The 26728-nt window shown below is 42.6% G+C and overlaps 1 protein-coding gene across 1 annotated transcript in view; it reads left to right on the forward strand.

Annotated features, from left to right (window-relative positions):
• CLPB (ClpB homolog, mitochondrial AAA ATPase chaperonin) overlaps positions 1-26728 on the forward strand; it is a 156229-nt gene that overhangs the window by 38201 nt on the left and 91300 nt on the right. The window contains exon 4 of the mRNA XM_006761033.2: positions 14766-14869. Coding sequence (XP_006761096.1) covers positions 14766-14869 — 104 coding nt within the window. The remainder of the gene's footprint in view (positions 1-14765; positions 14870-26728) is intronic.

Here is a 26728-nt window from a genome sequence, read left to right on the forward strand (position 1 = left end):
GGAAGGCAGGTAGAGAGAGTATAGCGTAACCAGTGGTGTCAGAGCAGTGTGAACAGGATATTATCGAAGCAGAGGGTGTGAGAGGACTGAATCTGGCAGCAGAGTAGATTCTCGCTATGTGCTCATGAGAATCAAATGAGATAATAATATATGTGCTACAGGTTACAACTGGTGAGTTGCTATTCTCAGCTCACATAGACCTCTCTATGCAAAAATGCACGTTTATTCTACCACTGATACTCCACTTACCACCACTTCCACCCTACCCACTAGTCTTTCCCAGCTTGCAGGTGTCTCCATCTGTAAGAGACAGACAGTGGTGAAGAAAAGGGGTTGGGAGGAGTGTGCCCTTATGTGTAGTATATTTTCAATATTGGAACAGAATTGCAAATAACACTATACTTAAGAGTACTGTCAATCAGTGAACAGATAGCTAGTAGCAATGTGCTTTGGGGACACTTCTTTCTGAATCTAATGAGTTGTTGGTTTAACTGATGGCCTGTCTTTATCCAGGGCCATTAGCACATCAGTGCTGTTCATTGAGCAAAGTGAGAGTGTTGGCTTGTATTTATTTGCTTTGGTTCCTAGAACTAATTATTGGTGATTAAGTGTTCATTTTGTGCCCTCCTCTTTCTTCCAGTACCCAGAGAAGACAGATTTTTAGTGAAAATAGCATACTCTCAGCTTGGCTTATTTATTCGTATCACAAATTTTGGGGGGCACCTACTGTTTGCCAGGCACTGTTCTTGACAAAGATCCCCTTCATAGAGCTTATTTCTATACAGATGGTGGTCCCTGAATAGAGAGAGGCAGGGACGGACAATAAACATAGTGCATAAGTAACCCACATAATATATTAGAAGGTAAGAAGTGCTATGGAAAAAAGGAAAAGTAGAATCTGGTAAAAGGGAATCTCAAGAGTACATTAATAAGAGTGGGTAGGCCCATTGGTAAGGCATCCTGGGAATAGTCCTAAAGAATTATCACTTCCATACCAGCACAACCTACCAATAAAGTTTTTCTTTATTGGAGGTGTGCTGATGCTAATCTAACCAGTCACCAAACCCTCTGGAATCATATTGGCCAGGCCTGAAATGCCACCACCTTTTAATTGAGTTTGGATGAAGGGAAGGTAGAGGGGTAGCCCTTGATTCAAGACTAAAAGCAGAGAATCGTCATCTTTAGAATATTGGCAGTCCAAGTTCAAGGGAGAGATCCTGAAAGTAGTCTAATCATTTCATCCTTAACTGCTTTATTGCCTTTAGTGAGCACTTGCTTAATATGTTAAATCCTTAGGGACATAAAACAGAATAGTCTCTATTCTTAAGGAGACTAACTTCATGTGAACTTTTATTTATGTATGTATTTGTTATCTTATTTAATTTTGAATAGTACTATTTTATTTTAGTTTGAATAGAGAACACAGTGCTATAGAACAAAAATTTTAAAAGTCTATATGAGAACTTAATTTATAATTTATTTCTTCCTTTTATTTCCAAAAAGGGTTTGAGGTGACGTAAATTAAAATACAAATATAAATGTACACAGGAGAGTTAAACTGGATCAAGATCAGAAATCATATTGGTAAAAGGAAAGATAATTGTATCAGGATTGAACCAGAGATTCTCTTTTCCGAAAATAGGTTTATTGTTTTTGTAAAAATAATATAAAAGAAGAAAGTAGCAGTGAACTGAATTCCCTCTATCTAGAGACTGATCATTGTGTGTATGTGTAATTTTACAAAAATGGGACCATGCCACACTCACTGTAAATCAAATAATTAGTGAAATCAAGTATTAATTTAGATTGGAGTTCTCCAATGAGCATGGCAAACAAGGGACAGAGAGTTTGGTTCTTCAGGAGAGGGGAACTTTGTTCTGACATTCCTTCATATTATCACTTCATGCATCCAGTAATATTTTTCAAACTATACTGTGTCAGGTGCTGATGTGCCAGGCTATGAGGAGATTCAGATAATAAGCATTACAACCTTTGCCTTAAGCTTACTGGGACTGCTGACATCAAGGACATGAATAATGTGATGGCCATTGTCTTCAGTAGCCATTCTGCCAAAGATTAACCAACCTTCTAACTAGGAAAATCCTTTTGCCAGCACTCTCCATCCACAGTGTGCTCTCCATAAGCCTCATGCCACAGGCATTTATTTAACCTGAGACTGGGTGCCTCATTCTGTGTTGTACTCTGACCCAGTCCAGCTAAAGGCTAAGCCACAGGGTCCCAGGATGATCACTGTGAATTAGCATAGCCTTTACTGGCTCGTGCAAATATACCCAGCCTTGAGTTAAATTCAATTAGTTTTTATTTAAGGAGGAAAAGAAATCCAATTTTATCAAACATGGACAGACGGTGGAAGGCACTTTGATGTTACAACCTCTCAGTGATGCTTTACTTAGTCACAAGTTCATAAGCAAGAAGGCTTAATTACTTGGGAAAACACAGGATTAAAACTGGATACAATGGCTGAGTATCCGCTTTTGGGCGACTTGATTCGAACCCATGCACCCAGTTCGTGTGTGGTGCAAACTTTGATGTGCGCTATGGCAAGCTGAAAGTCATCACCCCCCTCAGGGAAGCTCCTTCATACGGCATTTGCAGGATGTATAGGCGGAGAGGCAGGGCCTGCCCAGGCCTGTTTGCTCAACTTTGATGTCCAAGCAGCCACAGGCTCCACTGTTTGCTCTTCCACTGAGGGATGGATTGGGAGCCTCCTACCTTTCCCAGTGGACAATGGCCAGCAATGGAGTGTGACGACTATTGACCATTCCAGGAGCCTGGCAGACCAGAACAGGGCTTTGGGAGGTGCAGAGCCTGGGAGGTCAAAAGCTGTTTATAGGAGAGCCATTTCTCCAGATGTAGCTTTCCTTAAAACCTAATGTTGGTTGGATGTTTATAGTGGAAGTAAAAATAGTCTCATGAGTTTTAGCAGGTACCAAGTGTATTGTTTGATCCTCTGTCCAGTAGCACTAGGTATTTGTAAATTGAAAGTTTAAGTCTTTCCTATTCCCTTTAACCATGTATATGCAGGGGATAGTGGTTTAGAAAGAAAATGGTATGATTTAGATCCTTATAATTTCTAATTCCTCAAAAAAGAAGCTGTCAAAAACACATTTGATAAAGGAATGATATCCAGAAGATATAAAGAACTCTTATAAATCAGTAAGAAAAGGACAAACAACTCAATTTTTTTTAATAGGCAAAAGATTTGTGCAGACACTAAAAAAAGAGATGGATGGTAAAGCACATGAAAAGATACTCAGCATTAGTCATTTAGGGAAATGCAAATTAAAATCATGAGATACCACTACATACCTATTAACTACAATGGCTAAAATTTAGAAAAATTGACAATACGAAGTGCTGACAAAGTTGCAGAACAAATTGTCATCATTGCTGATAGGAGTGCATGATGGTATAGCCACTTTGGAAAACACTTTGGCAGTTTCTTATAAAGGTAAAGGCAGTTTCTTACCTTACAACCCAGTAATACCAACTCCCAGGTACTTGTCCACAAGAAATAAAAACATACATCTACAGAAAGGCCTATATGTAAATATTTAAAGTAGCTTTATTCATAATCACCAAAAACTAGAAATCACCCATATATCCATCAACTGGTTAATGGGTGGACAAATTATGGTGCATCCATACATTGAACTACTATGCAGCAATAAAAAGAACAAACGACTCATACATGCAATACATGGACAAATCTTAAAAGCTTTGTGCTAACTTAAAGCCAGACACAAAAAGCTACCTACTTTAATTCCAATTATATGACAGTCTGGAAAAGAAGTAGTTTAGGGACGGAAATCAGGTAAGTGTTTAGGAGCGGGAGGAAGGGCCCAAAGTCTTTCCTATTGGGGTGATAAAAATATTCTAAGTCTTGCTTATGGTGGTGGCTATACAACCAAATCTCATCAAATTGTACATCTTAAAAGGGTGAATTTTACTATGATAATTGATACTTTACTAGACTGACTTATAAAAAAAACTTTTAAAAAGGTCATCCCTCTCTATTTTTCATTAATTGTGACTAGTGGCATACTGACAATACATGTTGTAGTGTCAAAATGAATTCTATTGTTTATGACCACCTGGAATTCTTACTGCTGTATCTCACATTAGAGTACTGTATGGTTTGATTGTTAAGAGAGAAGATTTGTGAATTCACACGATTCTTGGTGTCATGAAGTATAATTACTGATGAATAATGAAATGATAAATTCACTTTACACATGGTATAGAGTAGGCTTGTATAAATTCACAAAGCGTCATATGATTCTTCTTTATAGTAAGGAGAAAGTGCAGGGTACAGGACTGAAAGCTTCCTTCCCACCCCACATCATTCTTGGGCAACTTGTCCCTGGACTGCCAAACAGGGAGATCACCTAAACAGTGTGGCCATTATGGTACCTCAGGAACCAAACATCCCCAAAGAATGGGTGGCGGGAGATTCAGATTTGAGTCCACCTGGCCTTGCTGGTTGCTTTGAAAGCCCCTGCCTTAGAGAAGGTGAGACCGTGAGGCAGAGCAAAAAGCTCCAGCAGAACTGTTTGAAATTCCCCACATGAGTCTCCCTCCCTCCTCCTGCCTTTTCTCCCGAAGTGCATTTCATCAGCATCGGAAGAACTGCTTCCCGGCACTGCCTTCCCTGCTTGGCCAAGGTCCCTGAGGAGCTGAGCTAATGAGTGGATAACACGCATTTGCCAAGGCCTTCCTGGATGTGGTACCTGGGCTTTGTTAATTTTAAAATGCTACCATCCTTGGCTAAAGACCATTTAATTCCCTCGCACAGCAGTCATTTATTTTTAGCATTTGCTTATTTTCCCTCCACCTTACTAAGGGGAGGAGGGCATTAAACCCTATCTTTAAGAACCCAGCAGCCCAAGCCAGATTGCTGTCCTGCAGAGGTTTTGCAGGCCTTTGTGTGACCAACTCCACAGGTGTTCTTAGAGCAAAGAGCCAATGCTGGTCTTGCAAGCTGGACTAGGGGCAATCTCCCTGGAAGGCTCTCTGTCCTTGCTGCTGGCCAGAGACAGAGGAGGTAGAACACTCCTACACCTGTCTTTCAAGTTCTCAGGGGGCTTGATCACATAGAGGTCTCTCCTACCTTAGTGGCCTATAGCCTCTTCCCAGGGTTCCCAGCCTATTTTTGGTCTGGCTGCTTGTTGCAGAGTGGTGCTTCCTTCCGCCTGAGGAGGCTGGGCTTTATGCTGTCTGATCACTGGGTGGTAGTAATCATGATGGCTGTGGATGATTGGGTGCCTAGTGTGTGCCAGGCCCATGTTAAGCACTTCCCATGTAGTCTGTAATTCTCACTGCAATCCTAAAAGGGAAGAATTATTATCCCTATTTTACAGATAGGGAAAATGAAGTTCAGAGATGCTCATAGTTGTCTAGTAAGTGAAAGAGTGAATCAGGATTTGAATCCAGGTCTCTGAGCCCCAAGCCCTTATTCTTTCCACTAGACTGGACTGCCTATGGAGGGAAGGGCAGGCAGCAAGACCATGGGATGGACCAACAGTTGCTGGGACCAGGAGTCAAATAATCTCAGTCAGAGTTTCTTGATGATAGCTATGTGTAGAATGATTATGAGAAATTTAAAAATAGACAAACCACTCTCCTTGTCTCAAAAAGCTGACAGAAAAGGGATAAAACAAGTCTCACTTTAAATGAGGCAGAATGTGGTCAGTGCCCCAGAGAAGATCATCTAGAGTGCTGAGGGGAGATCATGAAAGGAGGCCCTTTCACAAGAGGTGGATCTTGAAAGATGAACATGATTTTGATCGTTAAAGGTGGAGGGTAAGGACAGCATTTCTGGAAGTTGGGCCATTGTGAGCATAGGTTCACAAAGGTGAGAAAGTAGGAGTGTACCAGAGCTAGTAGGAGAACTGACAGGGTCTGGAGACCAGAAGTGTGAAGGAAAGGCCTTATCCATCATTGACCATGTTCCTCTCAGGCTGTGACAGTCTAGCACGTGGTACAGCTCTGAGTGCTAGAGCCAGATTACTTGGGTTCAAATCCAAGCTCTTTCTCTTACTAGGTAGGTACCTTGGCAAATTCTTTTACTTATCTGTGATTGTTTACTCAGCCATAAAATGGAAATGATAAATAGATCTACCTCAGTGGGCTATTTTGAGGTATAAATTTGTAAATATATGTAAGTGTTTAGAATAGTGCCTGTCATATAGGAATCACTTGGTAATGGTTTGCTACTTTAGTTAGTAGTAGTATAGTAGTAGTGGTTTGCCTTTTATTATTATTTTTATTACTGCGGGAGGGCTTTGGAGATTCTTTTTTTAGTCCTCTTTATCTGAGAAGCTTGGCCTAGAACATGGGACCCCAGAGTAGGGCTTTTTGATGGGTGCTGGCTCTTGTCCCAGGTGGCCACCTGCCCAATGCAGGACAGTGCCCAGTATTTCCCAGCAAGGGAGGGTGGGTGAGGGTGCTGGCCAGGTGCCTAGATGCCAGCACCATGCCCCCCAGAAAAGTGTGCCAAGCTTGACATTTCTCCCACCCACCGCTGCTGCTGTGGCTGATTATCTCTGAGTAACAAAGAGTCATTTCTAATCCCATTTGGAATCGTTGCTCAAGATAATCCTGTTTTGTAGTAATGATATTCCAATTCCAACATGCACCCGATTCTAGTTTGGCAGGCACATGCCTTAACCTCAGGCAACCCAAGACACTGCTCCCTGGAAAGCAGTGCCAGCTCATTTGCCTAACATGACAACTTCAGGGTGTGTTCCCCTCCCCCCACTTCTCCAATGCTGCATCCTGTCCTGGGGTTCTGTGTTCACCGCTCTCCATGGAGAGTATCAGTTGGGATCCAGGGTATCAGGAGAGCATCCAGTGATCACCCAGTTCAGCTGCTGGGGGAAAGATCTTTCATTTCTAGGGACTGTGATATGATTCACTCCTGCATTCTTCTTTAGAGACATCAGAGCCACGGGGCTCTGTCGTATTTAGTAGTTGTATCACTGATTCCGTTGAGACCATGGATAAATGCCTATCAATTTGACAGATTAAATGAAGCTTAAAGAGGTAGCAATTATGTTGGATGAAAGAATTGGGGACATGAAAAAGAAGAAGTCAGTAGGCTAGAGCAGTGGGTAAATCTATGCTGATAAAAATGAACAGGGATGAGTGTTTTAGTCACAATTAAAACAAAAACCCAACTGTAAAGTTCAGATTGAGCAAGACCCAACTTAACAATACTAGCATATAAGCCGAGAAACTGACTGAAAACTCAACGTGTGCATCAACAGTGTAGTATTAAGGCCCCAGAAGTGAATTGATTCAACATATATATGTACTAGGCCCTGTGTGCAAGGAAACATGGTCAGGCACAGTCCCTGCTTTGGGGAGCACATCATCCAGTTGTGTGTGGCATAGTAAGTAACAAGGGCTTTGGAAGGAGACTGAGTTTAAAACCTAACTTTACCTCTTATTAGCTCTGTTTCCTCATCTGCAAAATGAGAATAATAGCACTTACCTCAGCGTAGGTTGGTTGCTAAGATTAAAATACACACAAAACTACTTAGTGCAGTACCTAGCACATAGTACATATAGTAGGCATCTGCTGCTGATATTAGTATTTTTGGTTTTCTAAGAAAAGAGTTAAGCTGCAGAAAAAAAAATTTTTTTTGTTCTCTTATTGTTGTTCCTTTTGTCCAGTGTATAAGAGATAAACCAGCCCCATTATACTCATGGGTCATTTGCCTAGAGACACCCCAGTCTGGGCTCATACTATAGTAAGAATCCCTAACAACCAGAGCTTAACCAAATTGGCCCATCAGTTGAAAGACATGGAAGGGTTTTTTAACTACAGGTTGAAAGGGCGTTTAGAACTAGGCTGAGGACGTGAAACCGGGGTTGTCCTGGAAATCCTGTGATGGTTGATCTTGATTTCGTGGCCCTCTGCTTAATGTGTCATGCCTTTCTTGAGCCTTACCCCAAATTATCTCATCTTGTCTGGGTCCATCATTAATTTTGATCTTCTCCATCTGAATTGGATTTCCTTTCATGGCTAGCTGCTATGCTCTATTTTACTTTAACTACTATCTGAAAATATCACTGTCCCTGGCACATAGTAGGGGCTCAGTAACTATGGGTTAACACAACAGACCAATGGATGATTGAATGGATGAAAGCCCGTGTGGTTTAGGGGAATGTACACCAGATTTGGCCCCAGACAGACCTTAATTTGAATCTTGGTTCATGTGCTTATTTAAATATATTTTTATTGATTTCTGAGAGGGAGAGAGAGATAGAAACATCAATGATGAGAGAGAATCATTGATCAGCTGCCTCTTGCACACCCCCTATTGGGGATCAAGCCTGCAACCCGGGCATGTGCCCTGACCAGGAATCAACCCATGACCTCCTGGTTCATAGGTCGATGCTCAACCACTGAGCCACACTAGCCAGGCCATGTGCTTATTTAATGTGTATACATGGGTAACTCATATTGTCTTGCTGAGCCTCAGTTTATTCATTTATAAAATAAGACTAGTACCTCATTGCAAGTGGTTATATGGATCTGAAATAGTGAATGTAAAGTGCTTAATATTCTGTGGCTACTTTATTATGATTACTGATCTTTACCTTTTGAGGGAAGTAAACAAAAGATTATTATCCTCATTTAAGGAAATGTGGGCACATTTTCTACACAAGTACCTTGCTTTCCCCCTAATCTTTAGTTAGTTGCCTAAGGAAGCTGGCTTTAAAAAGAAAACTGCTTCACCCCCAGCTCATGCCCACTGCCACAGGACCTCTATTTGTAATACATGCCATTTGTCTTTGGTCTGGCCACCCTGATTTCCTGACTAGCCAGTAGGCCAAATGAGACACAGCTCATTTGACTTTCCAGCAAACCTCGTGAGCTGTGACCTCTTTGCTTCCTCCCCTCACCGAAGTGTGCACTGGGCTGAGAATAGGTCAACTCTTTGTCTTCTCCTTGGGACCCATGACACTCATCACAGTGACCCTGTGCTTTGGATGTGGGGGGTAGAGGGAGGAGGAGTTGGCGGAGCTTCTCCTGAAGCTCAACATTGTGTGGAGACGACCTGGAGCTGGGATCACTGCCCTTCTTGCTTCACCAACTCCAGCTGCTCGCCAGCCGTCTTTGACACGCGCCTGGCCCAGCATAGGCCTCAGCTCACACCACAGGCTTCCTCACTCTTTCTTAAACAATGTGCTGACCCCAAACCCCTCCGGCCACTGAGAGCAGAAAGCCTTAACATCGATCAATGTAGCTGTCCTCCCATGCATTGTGACATCCCACTGCCCTAAAAGTGGGAGCTCATCAAGGTCAATGTGAGCCAACCTTCCTACATGTGCTCCCGCCTCTAATCTCATCGACAGCCTGATCAGCAAATTAAAATGGGCTTCATGGGAGCTGTGGCTCCAGAGAGAGTTCCAGGATTCCCAGGAACTGCCATGTAGGGGCCACTGTCCTGTTCATTTTCTCGGCTCTGTCTAGGAATTGCCTGTAGCCCAGGAAGGGGCTGGTGCTCAGGAGAGGAAGATGGAGGTTTTCCACAGCTAAGCTGCCTGTGGCCTTGTTTGGTGGGAGAGGGCTGGGTAGGGCTGAGACAGTTGCTTTACACCTTTCTCCCCCATTTCCCACCAAATAAGTTAATGATTTTATTTATTCCTCCTTCATTTATTCATGCACTCATTCAGAAAACATCTATTGGGAGCTGGGAAAGAAGGTTGAGACATGGCCCTTACCTGATAGTGTAGTGAGAAAGGCAAATAAAAGTAAATAGGAAATGACAATATCCTGGGATGAGGGTCACCTGCCATAGGGGTGAGTACTGGGTTCTGTGCAGACAAAGAGTAAGGGGGTGGATCCAGCCTGGAAGACAGAGAAGGCTCAGTTGAGCTGGTGACAGTCACTGAGGAGCCCTGCCAGTGAATGAGGACTAGCCAGTTGAAGCAGGGGGACGCCCTCAGCAGGCGGAGTGGCACATCTGATAGCTAATGCTCAGGTAGTTCATTGTTTTCACTAGATCCTTAATTCTCCAAGATCATTATCAGCTTAGCAATCAAAAGTTCTGCAGTTGTGAGACTCCCTGAAGGAATAATCAGATTGCTAGGTTCAATTAATGATAATAGAAGGGGAAAGGAAATAGGGCCTTTTAAAAATCATCTATCCATGTTGCTGCACGTATATCCAGCCTGTTTCTTCTAACTGCTGCATCATGTTTCAGTGTGTGCCTACCACATTTAACTTATTCATTCCCAAGTGATGGACACTTGATTGTCTGCAACTCCCCACTACCACAGAATGCTGTGCTGAACGTCCTGTGTGTTGCCCTTTATGGACCTGTGTAAGAATTTCTCTGGGATATCTATACTCAGAAGGAGAAGTGCTGGGCTATAGGGTAAGGTACTTTGATTTGACAAAAGTATTATAAGATTAGCTTCCAGAATGGCTGCACCAGTCTCTCCCCTGACAGTGCATGAAGAGTCTCAGAACCCTATGTCCTCACCAACACTTGGCATTTTTCAGCTTTCTAACTTTTGTTAATACGATGAATTTGAAGTGATATCTCATTTTAAGTTGCATTTATCTATAACTAATGAGTTTGAGGCTATCTCTTAATATACTTTTTGTTTGTTTGCTTTCTCCTCTGGGAATTGACTATAAGTTTGCCTAATTTTTCTCTTGGGTTGCTAAAAACTGAGTTGAGACAAAGTGCTTCTACAGACAGCTACCTGGGAGTCAATATAGAGAAGTGAGGGGCAATATAGCGGATGATAAGAACATGGACTTTGTAGAAAAACTGCCAGGTTTGTTTCCACCTCCACCTCTTACTATTGAATGACTTTGGACAAGTTACTTAACCTCTTAGTGCTTCAGTTTTCTTATGTGTAACCTACCTCATAGGATTGTTGTGAAGAGTAAATGTGTTAAAATAGATATAGTGTTTAAAATAGCACCTGGCATATAACAAGTATATACAAATGTCAGCTTTCATTATTAGGTTACTGTCTTCCTCTTACTTAGCTATACACTATACCCTTGAGAAAATATTTACTTGTACCAGCAGGCAGTAGAAATAAGGCAGAGAGAAAATAGCTCTCAGCCTAGAATCAAAGCCTACCAATCCTACTCACACATGTAACTTGCTGAGGTCTTGGGCTCTCTGGACCTGCATTCTCCTGCCTGCCTGTCCCCAGCTCCAGCATGGCTAGCTTTGTCCTGTTGCTGCTCTACTGTGAGCCTGTCAGCTTGGTGCTATCTATCCCCCACAAACTTCACCTTCAATATTTGCATGGCTCAGTCCTTTTGGTGCGTCAATTCACTCATGGGGAGATAAGAACAGAACAGATTCTGATGGCCACATGAAGGCAAGCACTGTTGCTAGAGCCAAATCACTAAAGGACAAACCCCCATTCTCTTGAGCTACTATAAACATTTTTTGATTTCTTCATTTAGTAAGGGAAATAGTGCATCTGGATATTATCTCTAGCCTTTGAGGTTGATATTGGCATTGGTAGGCATCTTTTCACAGAACACCAGAGCTGGCTGGAAGAAATACTCTTAAGCCTTTGCTCAGTGAATACCTGTGGAGTAGTCAGTATAGTTCCTTTGAGTGGAGATGTTTTCATGGTGTCCTCTGCCCCCTTTAATGTTAAAACTATGATGGCCTAGCTCATACACCATAGCCCATTTGGTACCAGCTACTTAAATTTAAGGCATAGTGCCTAAACTACAAAATGTCAGCCAGTATGCCAGCACCAGAACAGAGGGGAGGCTGCAGTTGTCCTCTGGTGAATCACCTTGAATAGCAGGGCCTGCCTCCCTCTGTGATGTCAGATTCTAATTTTATGGCTGACCCGGTACTCCTCTTCTCATCCAGGTGGGCCAGCTCACCATCTCCCCATGGAATTCACCTTCTCCCAAAAGCAATTCTAAATTTGGGGATTTGTTTCTACTTCAGCAAAAAATGTCAGAGGCAGAAATCACTTCATTTCCAGTCTCCTCACTACTGCTCCAGGTTACTGCTTCGTTTGCCTTGCCCTATGGTACCAGTGTATTCCTTGGTTTCTGGTTCCTTACTTTGTTTGTGGTTTACTATTTTTGCCTGTTTCCAGTCCTTGCCATCTGACTTGGCTTCTGACTCTCTGATTCACATCTCTGCTGCCTGGTTTTTGTCCCCGTGGTTCTATTTGACTATGAAATTCTTGGCGCCTCTAGCCTTGCCTTGGCTTTCTCTCACCTGGCTAGTTTCCTACTCTGCTTCTGCCCTGTTGCAGCCCACAGGTCCATGAATTTCTTTTGGTCACCAAAACTCATCATAGTCATGTAGCCCTCCAGCCTGATCTGTTCTGGCTTCTCTAAGAATGGCCTGATCCCTGTGGAGCTCTGGGTTGGATGTATGTGATGGCTGTTAAATGAAAAGCCTACTAGCCATCTGGCAAAGTGTTTGGTGCCACTCTTGGCCACCGAGCAGCCACGGTTCCATTAATCCTAGCTCTATCCCACAGTGGGTCTGCTGTCTTTTGAGTTTTATTAAAAGTGAAGGGAATCTTCTCTGAGGTTGCAGAATGAGTTACTAGCTTAGATGCTTACCCTCTTTGGCCTTCAAGTTTGTGAAGTGAATTGCCCATTCCCTTTGATTGTATTAGCAGCCCCAGGGCTGAGTCTAGTCACTCTCCTCTCCCCATCCTGCCAGACCACTGTCTGCCCTCCGGGGCCAAGGACAGCATACTTGGTTGCTTGGACACGTCTTACAGCCTGCAAATTGGACAGATAGAATCAATACTCATGAACCTGAAGAGGCCCAGGTAGCACAGTTAGTGACACTAGCTGCCTGGAGGGACAGCCTGCCATGGGAGGGGGTGTGATTGAACAATGATTGGATACAACAGCTGAGGATTAACCAAATTATGTCCCTTTGAGTTTAGATCGACAAACCCTTCTGTCTTAGATTTTAAAGCAAGCTAACTTGTGCGGAATATAGAAGAGCTGCCTTCTTAATATAGGGCTATATCAGCATGAATCCTGGGGCTGGTCAAGTACAAATCTGGTGTGTACTTTGGCCCAGACTCAAGTTATTACCACTAGGATTATATGAACAAAGGGATGAGAGCTCATATTTGTGCAACTCCTTCTATGTGCTAGGCACCATGGAGTTTTACATACTTATCTCAACCTACAAGGGAGGCATCATTATCTCCATTATTCTGGTAAGGAAATGGGGTCTTCAGAGGTGTACTAAGTTCTCCAGAACCCTAGTCAGTAAATGATAGAGCTTTGGTTTGAACCCAAGTCTCTCTATGCTTATTATAAAATGGCATACTGTCTTCCCAATTTAAGTATCTTAGTTCATACTTCTCTTTATTTCCCCACAGCCTAACCACAGGGCCAGGTACATAGAAGTAATAACTAACATTTGTTGAGCACTTATTATATGTCAGTCCCTATTCTAAGCACTTTATGTAGATTAACACAGCCATGTGAACTAGATACTCTTGTTATCCCTGATAAAATGACATTGCAAAATGATGATTTTCTAATTCCACCCTTTCGTCAACATTTATTACTTTCTACAGTAAGGAAGAGTTTTCCCTTCTCCCCCTTTGACATATTATTTTCAATATGGACTCCTGAAATCTTATTTTACTCAGTGGGTTGTAATCCATTGCTGTCATTATTCATGTTGTTGCTTAGATTGCCCCAGATTTTAAAGCCAATGTTCTTAAACTCTGTACCACACTACCTCTTGATCAGATATTATTTCTCGCTGCCTTCAGTTAGTTTACCTATCTATAACAACCCTTTTGTACCCTCTTGGCTTTATATATATATATATATATTTTTTATTGAGTTCTCACAGAGAGGAAGGGAGAGAGATAGTTAGAAACATTGATGAGAGAGAAACATCGATCAGCTGCCTCCTGCACATCTCCCTCTGGGGATGTGCCCGCAACCCAGGTACATGCCCCTGACCAGAATCGAACCTGGGACCCTTCAGTCCGCAGGCCAACGCTCTATCCACCGAGCCAAACCGGTTTCGGCCCCTCTTGGCTTTTAATCTTCTGGGAAACAGGAAGACTAATGCCAGTCCTATCCAAATTGTGTGTAAACTAAGAGTAAATAGTCTCCATGTGAGAACCTGGCAGATTTTGCTATGAATTAAATATATGAGTTTTAGACATGGATTTTAGCTGCTTTAAAGACCCTTTTCATTTCTCTTTGGGATTTTAATCCATATCCTGAATAAATTACCTGTGACAGTTGCCCATCAGGAGATCCTTTTAGGTATGGTATTAGACATAGGAGACTCACCTGACCATGTTAGATCAGATGTGAAAGAACTCAGCTACGAGGGAGATGGATTCTGGTTCTTCTACTTACTTCCGAGGACTGTGTTTGAATTACTGAAATTCATTCATCCATTCAGCAAATAAGTGAGCCAGCATTAGCCTAGCACCTGGAACAGTGACTAGAATATAGCATTGGATAAGTAATGTTGAATAAACACTTTGTCTTTTATAGTTGTGGAAACTGAGCCTTGGAGAGGTGTTAAATAACTGGTCCAGAGCCTCTCAGCTAGTAAGTTTCAGGGCCAACTTTTCTAATTCTGCCTTTGACACTTGCAGAGTTAATGTTCTTTCCACTGTGTCATTCATGAGTAGAGGCAAAATCTAATCCTCAAACATGCTTCAGAATCATACTTCCTGGGTCTTTCCTGCTTTTGACACTCTGTCTTTCTGATTTCTTCCAGTGTGGTACAGGTCCTGCTTGCTGCTGGTGCTGACCCAAACCTTGGAGACAATTTCAGCAGTGTTTACAAGACTGCCAAGGAGCAGGGAATCCATTCTTTGGAAGGTAAGGGCGGGCTACTCTGCTGTTCTGAGCATTCTCCTCCCTGTGGCTTCCAAGCAACCTTGCTCTGTGCCAGCTCTACCAGCAACTCAGAGAGGGCCTGCAAGTCCCTTATCTTCTGGAAACTCATGGAGAACCCAAAAATCTTGGAACAGATGGCTATCACAGCCCCTTTGGGCTCTATCATTTATGTCACTTAAGAAGTCTTGGGGCCAAAACCGGTTTGGCTCAGTGGATAGAGCGTCGGCCTGCGGACTGAAAGGTCCCAGGTTCGATTCCGGTCAAGGGCATGTACGTTGGTTGCGGGCACATCCCCAGTAGGAGATGTGCAGGAGGCAGCTGATCGATGTTTCTTTCTCATCGATGTTTCTAACTCTCTATCTCTCTCCCTTCCTCTCTGTAAAAAAATCAATAAAATATAAAAAAAAAAAAGAAGTCTTGGGGAATAAATTAGAGGCCTGACTTCATGAATGAGTGTGAGGGGAATCTTCCACTGCTGTTTTCCCAAAAGCACCTCAGCCTGTGGAACCTCAGATGAGAGGACAGTGGAGCAGTTTTCCATAAAATAATTAAGGCAACTGCATGGAATGTGGATTTGTTCCTCCTCTATTTCCTGTAAACTTTCCCTCTCCCAGAACTAGAAAGCAGCCTTACTTGTTTCCTCAGCCTCAGAAATCCTTCAATACTACTGTGAATACTGCTTTTTTTTCCTTTTCCGGTATGTAAAATACAATCCCCCAGAGGGCAGTGGCCCCTCAACTTACTGTGTGACCCAGGACAAATAGTGGACCTTCTCTGTGCCTCGTTGCCTATGCTTATAGAATGGGTAGTCATCAGTGTCTGCCTGGAGTGTTGTGTAGGTGGTTGTTTGGACTTCTTCAGAAGAAAGCAGCAGTGTGCACCTGTACCAGGGCTTGGTCATGTGTCTATTGGAGGGTATGTGGGCAAGTCAGTCTGTGTTGTCTCTGGTGAGTAGTTCTTCCAAAGTGGGGGTCGAGAAAATGGCAGGTTGCTTTGACTGCAGTTAGAAATGAATATTTTACATTTGAGTTTTTGCTTATCTACACTGTCCCCCACTGCCTGGCCATTACCCTGGACCACTCGCAGAGGCTGAAATTCCTCTCAGTTTCTAGCAACAGGGCAGCTGAGCAAGTGGCTGCTTTAAGGTTGGCAGTGATACCAGGAGGACACATATCCATGCTGACTGCCTAAGGATCAGAACATTGACCTGGAGGGAGGTTCAGCCAATGGGAGCAAGAGATGTCAGAGCTGATGTGGGTGTTCCTCAAATTGGCAGCATGAGGGGAATGTCAAGAGCATCAGAGCATTGCTGCCCAGATGAAGTGTGAAGTCGCTCTTCCCCGCCTCTTCACCTCTGCAATGCCACTACTTCTGTCAAACTCCATTCTGCAGCTAGTTCCTTCACAGAGCCTTTCCTGTCCTTGGCAATAATTGCAACCTGCTCTCAGCTGCTCTTTTGAATATTCTTTAAATCTTGGCCTTTTGTATGGTTTTTGAACTCTCATCTGCCCATGTATTTTCTTTCCTCCTCAGCTGACAGTTCCATGTGTAGACCGTGACCTATGCCTCTTTGGAATCCCCACTGAACTGGAGGAATTATCTTCACTTTATGTTTCAAGCAGAGGAGAATTTATGAGTGCCAAATTTGCCCTACAGTTGCAGTTTGATATGAGGGGACTCCACTTATGGGCTGTCTTCTTCTCACTCAGACACAGCTTTGCTGCCTGCTTTAGCTCTGTCTTCTGTTCAGATGCTCTTACCAAAAAGCAAGAAGGAGCATTTGCTGAGAGGGAGGGCAGGAAGAAGGGAAGGGATTATTTGAGTGCCTTCTCACATGTTCTCAGGATCCCAGCAGAGCTCAGTAAGCGTTTTTTATTTCATAGGATATCAGAGCTGTGAAGCCATCTATTCCAACTTCTGCTGTTGTATGATCTCCACCCTCTGTCTTCATTTTGTACCTTTGTGCTTTATAATTCTGCCCTGGTTGGTACTACAATCAATATTGTAGATCAATGGTCAGCAAACTTTTTCTGCAAAAAGCCAGATAGTAAACATTTTAAGCTTTGTGAGCTCTTCATTGTGGTGTAGAAGCAGCCATAGACAATGCACAATTGAATATACATAGATATGTTCCAATAAAACTTTATTTACAAAAATAGGCAACAGGCTAGATTAGCCCCATAGGCTGTAGTATGCCTGTTCTAGGTATTTTCTCCTTCCTTCCTCTTTTCCTCCATCCCCTTCTTCCCTCCTTTCCCTCTTTCTATTTGAATCAAAGACTAGCATATAAAATACATGATGACAGGGATCCTGTTTAACTCAATAGTGCCTAGAACAATGCTTACTTCTTTTCTTCCTTCCTCCCTTTTTTCTTTCTTTTTTTTTTTTTTTTTTTTGTCAACCTCCTGTACCTTTTCAGCTCTTATATGTTAGCCAGCCTACATTCTAGGTAGGTAGGTTGGTAGATAGATAGATAGATAGATAGATAGACAACAAAAATATTGGGAAAGGCTATTATAACTATCATGAAATAAAGCTTAAAAAATTAAGTATCTTAGCTTATTTTGTATGACCTACAAAATTAGTGAATAGGCTTCCTTTAAAAAAAATTTTTTTAGTCCTCACCCAAGGATATGTTTTTATTTATTTCATTGAGAGAGGGAGAGAGACACACATCAATTGGTTGCCTCCTGTACACTCCCTGACCCTATGTGTCCTGACTGGGGATCAAACCCACATTCTAGGTATGTGCCCTGACCGGTAATCAAACCCACAACGTTTTTGGTGTATGGGATGATGTTCCAATCAACTGAGCCACGTGGCCAGGGCTTAGTGAATAGGCTTTTTATAGACTTATTTATTCATTCAAAATTTAAATTTTTTTAAAAATATGTTTTTGTTGATTTTAAAGAGAGGAAGGAAGAGAAAGAGAGATATAGAAACATTTATCAGCTGCCTCCTGCATACTCCCCGCGAGGAATCAAGCTCACAACCTGTGCATTTGCCCTGATGGAATGAACCAGTGACCCCTTGGTGCGTGGATGACACTCAATCCACTGAAAATTTTTTATTAATTACATGTCTATCTAGCAATCACTGTTTTAGGCACTTGAGTTAGGATTCCTGCCATCATGTACTTTACATGCTAGTCTTTGATTAAAATGTTTATAAGGACTATATTCAAGTATAGAACCCTAGAGCACTTGGTCAGGACAAATTTGAAGCATCATTTGACATTCACAACTATAAATCTTCCAAACTTTGTTTTTTTCTAGCTTCATTTCTCTATCATGTCCACAAAATTTTAAAGAGATTTCCTCAGATTTCTTGCTAAAATAAAAATATGTTTGGCAATTGTCATATTTCTTGCCCAGGAACCCTTTCTCAGGAGGATGTTAGGTAATTCTGGCAATGTCTGGTCTCCTCCTTAGGGAACCCATACTGGTACTTAAGTGTTTAAGAACTGTTTTTAAAAAAAAATACACTCTAGAAATTTTGTCAGGAATCATTGATAAACTCATTGTTCTGTAGCTTACAAGATTGACCCCTCTGTGCACTTTTTAAAAAAATTCCAGACTACCCTTGCCTACCACAGTTTTCTGGCCGCTCAGCTGATTTTCCCTGGCATGTCAGTTCGGATGTGTTCTGCTATCCAAATTCATGGACTCTATGGAGTGATAGTCCTTTCAAATCATCTCAGGGCCTTTAGTTCCTTCTTAGCCATATTTTCCTCTCCTTTTTCCATGTATAGATATTTCATTCTTTCATCCATTTAACCAGTATTTATTGGTTGCCTACTGTATGCAAGCACTATACCCAGCTTTTAGTCATTCTCTTCGATGAAATAGACAGAAACAAATGAATCCTCTTGTTCTCTTTTCTTCAGATGGGACTGACCTTTTCACAGGCAGTTACCTGACTTACGGAAATGTGGAAGAGGGTATAGTAGAACAAGAGGTGCAAGCCCCTTGCCCAGAGTGTGTCTAGGCAAATTCACAGGAAGGTCACATGCTCAAGAAAGATGGACAGTCCTTCACTATTGGAGCATAGAGACAGTAACAGAGTCCATCAAATTTCTAAATGATATTTCTGTGGGCCTCAACCTGTGCTCAGTGCTAAAAGGAGGTGGTTAAGTTGTAATTTGTGACCTTGGCAAGACCTCCCTAAATCCCAATAATATATCCCTTGTCTATCATATCATATTGTGCAGATCAAGAATAAATATGTGATGTGTGAATTGTAAAGTGTTCTACAGTTGTAATTGCTTATTAGTTTTATTTATTTGTAATCCAGCATGCATTTACTGAGTATCAGGCACTCTGCCAAATGCTGGGAATACGAAAATAAATTTACATGGTCTAGCCCCTCAGTAGTGCTCGCAGTCAAGACAGACAAACTTATAAACAAGGCACCACAGTGCAGAGTGGTAAATGCAAAGGTAGATGTACACAGGATGTAGGTAGCGCTGATATAGGTAGAGATAAGTTCTACCTCACAGCAGGCTGGTGTCTGGGAAGTGTCACAGGGTAAGTGACTGAATTGGCCTTAAGGATGAGTCGGAAGTTGCCAGGCAGACTAAGAGAGATGAACCTGCGAGGCAGAAGGAGCAACATATGCAGAGACATGGGATGGGTGAGTGACACAGGTAGACTCCTCTGTCACATTGCTGAGAAGAATGGCAAGAAGTAAGAGTGGAGAGGAAATTGGGGTTCCACATGGGAAGGATTTTGTAAGGCAGTTCTAAGAAGCTCATACTGTTTTCTGCCATCAAAGGATTTTAAGCAGGTTATGCTCAGTTTACATTTGCATTTTAGATGGGCCATCCTGACTAGATGGGTGATGAATTGGAGGAGAGAGATTAGCAGTGACTCTCGACCTTTATGGGATGATGAACCCCTTTGAGAATTGGATGAGATGCTAAGCTCCTCTCCCCCAAAATGCACCTATCATTTCTGGGGATTTCTAAAAGTGACCTTTGGGAATGGAAAAATAGATTTTAGAAAAATATTAGGAGGAGCTTGAGTTCTCAGTAGAATGTGGGAATTGATGGAAAAGGAAGCCTCCATGGTGACACCTCAACTTCTGATTTGGGTAAATAGTTGGATGTATGGCTCTGGAGTTTAGAGGAGAAGTCTGGCAGAATATAGGGATTTAGGAGTCACCGGCATTTGCTGGAGTTAAAACAGTAGATGTGATTGAAACTGCCCAAGGAAAGAAGTCCGTTACTCAGGGGACCAGCATTTAAGGTGTGAAGAGGAAAATTATTTGGTCCCCAGATAAGGGGACCAAAGGGCATTGGAGAAGTTGTCTTATATTCTCTCAAAGAGGCTCTGTATCTGTTCTGCCTGTTCAGAATAGGTAATAGCCTGGAGAGAAAAGAAACTCGTGCCCTCTTTGCTGAGACTTTGTAACTGATTGCCCCATTCCTTGTGAAATGCTTCTGTTTTACATATGGCCATTGCTCTTTAATAAGGAGCCTGCTCAGCTAGGCACATCACAGTATCTTCCACCCTGTCAGTGTTCATATTTCTGGGTAGGTTTGCTGGTCTAGGCAATGCAGAACTGTTTGGCATAGAAATCTTGTTGGCCTGGCTGTTTTGTTCCTTTCTCCAGGCCTTAAAGTGGCATATTCAGAGGCACAATGGTGTTCTGGAGAAAGGTCGGGCTTTGGTGCCAGGCAGTCATCTAAGCTATCCCTAGCTATGTGATCTTCAGTGAGAGAATTTCAGCTTTCTCATTTGTATCATAGGAATAGCAATACCTATGTTGTAGGGTTGTTAGGATGACTAGAAATAATCACATATAAAGCATAGCGACCTTTAATGAAGAATTTCCTTATGGAGGTAGGTTTTGGCTCAGTGTACTGCAGGCTCAATACCTGCCTTAGAGGTACTGAGCAGCTCACCACTCAAGGGGGCACTGACAGAGGCTAGATGTCTATCCATCAGGGATTCTGTAGAGCAGCGGTTCTCAACCTGTGGGTCGTGACCCCTTTGGGGGTCGAACGACCCTTTCACAGGGGTTGCCTAAGACCATCCTGCATATCAAATATTTACGATTCATAACAGTAGCAAAATTACAGTTATGAAGTAGCAACGAAAATCATTTTATGGTTGGGTCACAACATGAGGAGCTATATTTAAAGGGTCAGAAGGTTGAGAACCACTGCTTGTAGAGGGTATTCTTGCCCTGAAACATTGGGTTATATGGACTCCAAGGTCCATGTCAGCCATGTGACTTTAGGATTTTAGAAACTGTAGGCTCACCTTCAGAGCAAGTAATGTACTTAAAAGTAGTGGGATTTGACCTGAGCTTTGGAAGGTGATGAGGAGGGGGAAAAAGAAGATTCTAAGCAGGTGACACAGCTTGAGCAAAGGCACAGAGAGAGGACACGTGGAGGGGAGCATGGAGATCACAGCTGCTGCTTTACCAGCTCATTCCTTGATCTTGACCTCATTCCACTCAGTGCCTAAGTCCCACGCATGCCCACTTCAGGAGAGTTCCACTTGTGGCTGGCTGATGGGTGGTGGACCGCAATCCTCAGGTAGACAAGGCAGTAAATTAGTGGTAACAGAAAACAAGTCGCCCAGCCAGGGATGCCGCTGGCTGCTTGTAAGTAACTGTTATAAACATTGGATGTCTGGGGCTGTCAGAAATGCAAGCGAGCACTCTGAGTGCCTCTCATATGTACAATTAAAACAATAAAACACGGCAGAAACGTGGCCAGAGCAGACTATAAATCAGATTCTCTTCTCAGCTTCAAGTGGCAGCTGAATAAAGATGAGGTGTACAGAAACTGGGTTGGCATAGGGCCCTTCTGGGCTAGAGGGCCTGGCTTCCCAGGCTGGACCCGCCATCATCATCCCTGTCAGCCCACGTGGCCTCCTTCCCACAGCTCCAGGGGCTGGAGGTCCTCACCTGCTGTGGCCGACCTCCCATCTGTGTCTTTAGATGGGGGACAGGATGGTGCAAGCTGGAGCATCACAAACCAGTAGACAGGTGCCCTGGAATTCAGAAGATGGCTAGGAGTCCCCACTGGCAATGGAACTGCTCTCTAATATTTCTCCCCCTCTCAGAACATGCCAAGGAGTGGTCTCATTCTAGCTCATCTATTTAGTATTAAGTTAACCACCTAGCACCCACTGCGTGCCCAGCTTACTCAGTCACAGTAGAGAAAATGTACACTCGGGGAGAGTACAAACTCAGATGGGAGTAATAAGGCTTCCAAGAAAATAAGAGTCATCTAGAGAGCCCAAAAATTCTGATTTAGTAGGTCTGGGGTGGGACCTGAGGTTTTGCATTTCTAACAAGCCCCCACTCTTTGAGTAGTATGAGCTAGGTTACAGATGTTAATTGTGGCCTTGTGCTTGAAAAGCTTTAAAAACTCATCTGTACCTTCTCTTCCCTGAAAGAGACCTTATTTTGCCACTTAAGCTTCACTCCTAGAGAGGCTCTATGCTTATGCCTTGTATTATGGGCGTATAGAACACAATAGCTGCTAACCTGGAGCAATTTTCTGCACCTCTCAGAGGCTCTGTCCCCTTATTTGTAAAATAAAGGTTGTTGGGAAAGTTAGAGATAGTATATTTATGCCTAGCCTAAAACCAGAGTATAGAAGGAATCATTGTAAATTTCTGTTTTTACATCATCATCATTATCCTTATCATACACTCATGGAACTTCATGAGAACTTCAGAGTCTTTGGCACAGCCTTCCAAATGCTTTTCAGTGGTAACAACCTATTATTCAGAAAGAGGCCAACATTATTTAGAGTCCAAGGAATGGCTGTTCATCACCTGACTGTGTGACATTGGGTAATTCTCTTTTCCATCTGAACCTTGATTATCTCATCTGTAGAGAATATTTCCTATACCACAGGTTTATTGTAAATATCAAATTGAAGTACTTATGAAAGAATTTGAGAAAATACAAGGTATCATGCAAATGTAAGGTGCTAGCAAGAACAGTGATTAACAATAATTAAGATTAATGACATGACCAAGACATTATTCAGCAAGGATTCAGTCAGAGGTACAGATAACAAGAACGACTAGAATTTAGAGAAGACAATCTCTGGCTGAAGCAGTCAAGAAAATAAAATGGTATTTGAGCCTTGAAGTATAAGGTTTTATGGAGGGCCTGCAGGTGGGTGCAGTTGGGTGTGACCAGAGAAGAGGTGTGGATGTCCAAAACATTCAAAGGCAGGAAACAGAAAAATTGTTTCAGGCCAGCAAGTAAACTTGTTAGGGTGAAGTATCCGCACAGCAAAAGATTCATTTTAGGGAGTAATGAGCAGTTAGTAAACTGGGACCAGATCAAATGCTTAGCCTTTGTGTCCTTCAGATAGAGAGGAGCCTTGGAGGTCCTATAGGATAGGGCACCATGGGAACTGATTCCTTCCAGGGTGGAGAATTGGGGAGGTGATAATACAGTGACGCTGATGGTGATAGCTTTAACAGCAGCAGCAACATTTAGTAATACTACGTGCTACAACCCTATGATGTAGGTGCCAAAGGACACTGAGGCCCAGAGATAATGTCAAACATCAGCAGAACTGTCTCCTGCTCTTGTCTCCAGCAACCATATCAGTCTGTTCTCCCCCCCCCCTCCCCCCCGCTCCATTCGTAGTCAACTCAGAACCTCCGGCTTGTCCAAAGCTTGGGTATCTGCCAGACCAAAAGCTGTTTGAGCAAGTTATTATTTTTTATAATGTCCCTGACTCTTCCTCATCATTGTCATAGCCTTGTTGCACCTCCAGGGCTGTGGTTCTACATGTCATTTCTCAGCAGTGCTGTCCACTAGAGAGTCACCAAGATGAACACTGTCAATCCATCAGGCCTTTTGGCCAACTACAAGATTAAGTGTATCAGTGAGTAGGTTAATTGTGTTCATCCTTCTAACCCTCCAAACCTGTATATTTGACTAGGAGAGGGAAATAGACTAGTTGACATGTTTTATTAAAAAGAATAAATTTGATGCATTTATAAAAATAAGAAAATGTGGGATGGGGTAGCAAAGAACTAGTCTTGTGATTTTTAACTGATTTACATATTTTGTGTATAAATATTTTTTCATCAAAAGTTCCAAATCAAGGATGGGTCCCACACACCACACAAAATATATTAGAGACATTTATATGGATAGCAGGAAGGGAGACAGAGGGCTGAAATTTTCCAGGCACCCAATGATTGATGGGGGCTGAGGCTCCCCCTGACGCTTTATTGAGTTTCCGATGATTATCTCTCGCTGAGACATTTTTTACAGATGACGGTCGAGCTGTCACAATGGACCATGGGGGAAAAAAACCCAACAATAATAACACTTTAATCTTTTTACTGCACTGCTCCCTAGTATCTCAGATTCATCTTCCCTGACGCACGCAGTTCATTATTCTGCCCCTCCCTGGATGGGAAATAAAGGGAAATAAATATATATGTACACACACTTACCACATACATACACACACACTCACACACACACAGAGTGTATAAAAGAGACCACCTCAGAACCAGAGAGGGACAGAATTTATTGTTCTTTTTGCAAGTGTTGAGGTTTATTAGTAAAGATGCTGGGTTGGCTTGGAATTGGCTATTAATTACAGCATTTTGTATTTGTTTTTTATTGTAAGTTTTTAACATCTTGAAGAAAAGGCAGAAGGAGAGGTAAGCAGGTGTAGAGAAGGAAGCGCAGAGGGACCTAGTTTGGCCAACCAAGTAACAGAGCTGGCTGAGAGGCAAAGAGAGCAGGCTCCTTCTTGTTGCCCGCCCTGCCTAGAGGATCCCTGGAGCGGAAATAATACTGCTTTGGATTGGGGCGGGGGGGTCTGGAGCAGGGATAGTGAGGCGATTGTGAGCTTAGAGTAATTATAGGACATATCAAAGGCAATTCTAGCATGTTACCTCTCTGTTAGGAGAGATGGGAAGTAGAAGAGGTTCAAATGGAGTGTTGATGGGTCTATAGTTAATGGAGTAATACTTTGCCTTATCTTTGGATTTTTAAAAACGTAGTCAGAATGGTATAAAAGAATTCCCATGTACCATCATTCCCTTTAATAATTACCACATGGCCAATGTTGTTTCCGCTATACTCCCCATCCACTTCCCCCCACCTCCCATATATATGTGTGTGTGAGTGTGTTTGTTTGTTTTTGTTTTTGTTTTTTCAAGAGGAAGGGAGAGAGAGATAGAAACATCAATGATGAGAGAATCATTGATCGGCTGCCTCCCACATGCCCCTTACTGGGGGTTGAGCCTGCAACCCAGGCATGTGCCCTGACCAGGAATCAAACTGTGACCTCCTGGTTAATAGGGCCATGTTCAACCACTGAACCACACTGGCCCGGCTATATATATTGTTAATCCTCACTTGAGGATATTGCTTTTCATTGATTTTTAGAGAGAGTAGAAGGGAGGGAAAGATGGAGGGAGGAGAGAGAGAGAGAGGGAGAGAAACATTGATGTGAGAGAGACACATTGATCAGTTACCTCTTGTATACACCCCCAGGGATCAAACCTACTACCTGTGTATGTGCCCAGACTGGGAATAAAACCCACAACTTTTCTGAGCCACACTGGCCAGGGGATATTTTTACTATCTCTGAGACATATCAATAGCAATAATAGAATCTGATTTAGATCCTGATTCAAACAAACTATAAAATTGCAATTTTAAGACAATTAGAAATTTGAACATCTTTGAATTTGATGGTGTGAAGGTGAAACGTAGGTTCTGGAAAGCTCCACCTACGTCTGTGGTCAAAGGAGGGTTCTGGGTCAGTGAGGACGCCAGGACCACAGACAGGGTCAACAGCCTATCCGTTAAAATTCTAGGTCAGTCTTATGCTCTCCTCCTTCCCTTTTATGAGAATGAGAGAAGACAGGCTTGGGGTTCTTATGGAAAAGCTGTACTTGTATCTCCGCTGGAGTAAGTGTTGAGCCAGTCTTCTCTTCAACTCACCAACTCATCAAATCTTTTCTGAGCTCCTACTATGCCACCTCATTATTACCTTATCATAAGTGTGCCACCTCCCGTGCTACATTATGAGAAGGTAATAATGAGGTGAGCAGGCTCCTCTTAAGGAGAAACCTTCCAGTCCATTGGCAAGAGAGCATGGTGTCTGTAAGAACCATTTTCAAGCAAGGTCTGGCCTTCCAGCCATAGGCCAGCCTAGTTGACCACAAGTGCCTTCTCTGTGTGAAGGATAAGGAGATCTGTAAGACACAGTATCTATCCTTCCAGAACCTGTTTTCTGCTTGGGGAGACAGCTTAATAACCATTCACTAAAGTATTTATTGAGCACCTGCCATGTTTTTTTTTGTTTTGTTTTGTTTTATTTATTTTTATTTTTTTTAATTAAATCTTTATTGTTCAGATTATTACATTTGTTCTCTTTTTTCCCCCATAATTCCCCTCCTCCCAGTTCCCGCCCCACCCCTGCCCTCACTCCCCACCCACTGTCCTCATCCATAGGTGCACGATTTTTGTCCAGTATCTTCCCGCATCTCCCACACCCCTTTCCCCCACAAGAATAGTCAGTCCATTCCCTTTCTATGTCCCTGATTCTATTATAATCACCAGTACATTCTGTTCATCAGATTATTTATTCACTTGATTCTTAGATTCACTTGTTGATAGATGCGTATTTGTTGTTCATAATTTGTATCTTTACCTTTTTCTTCCTCTTCCTCTTCTTAAAGGATACCTTTCAGCATTTCATATAATACTGGTTTGGTGGTGATGAACTCCTTTAGCTTTTCGTTATCTGTGAAGCTCTTTATCTGACCTTCACTTCTGAATGATAGCTTTGCTGGATAAAGTAATCTTGGTTGTAGGTTCTTGGCA

Source organism: Myotis davidii, unplaced genomic scaffold (genome assembly GCF_000327345.1).
Source record: "Myotis davidii unplaced genomic scaffold, ASM32734v1 scaffold1377, whole genome shotgun sequence".
Taxonomy (NCBI): Eukaryota; Metazoa; Chordata; class Mammalia; order Chiroptera; family Vespertilionidae; genus Myotis; species Myotis davidii.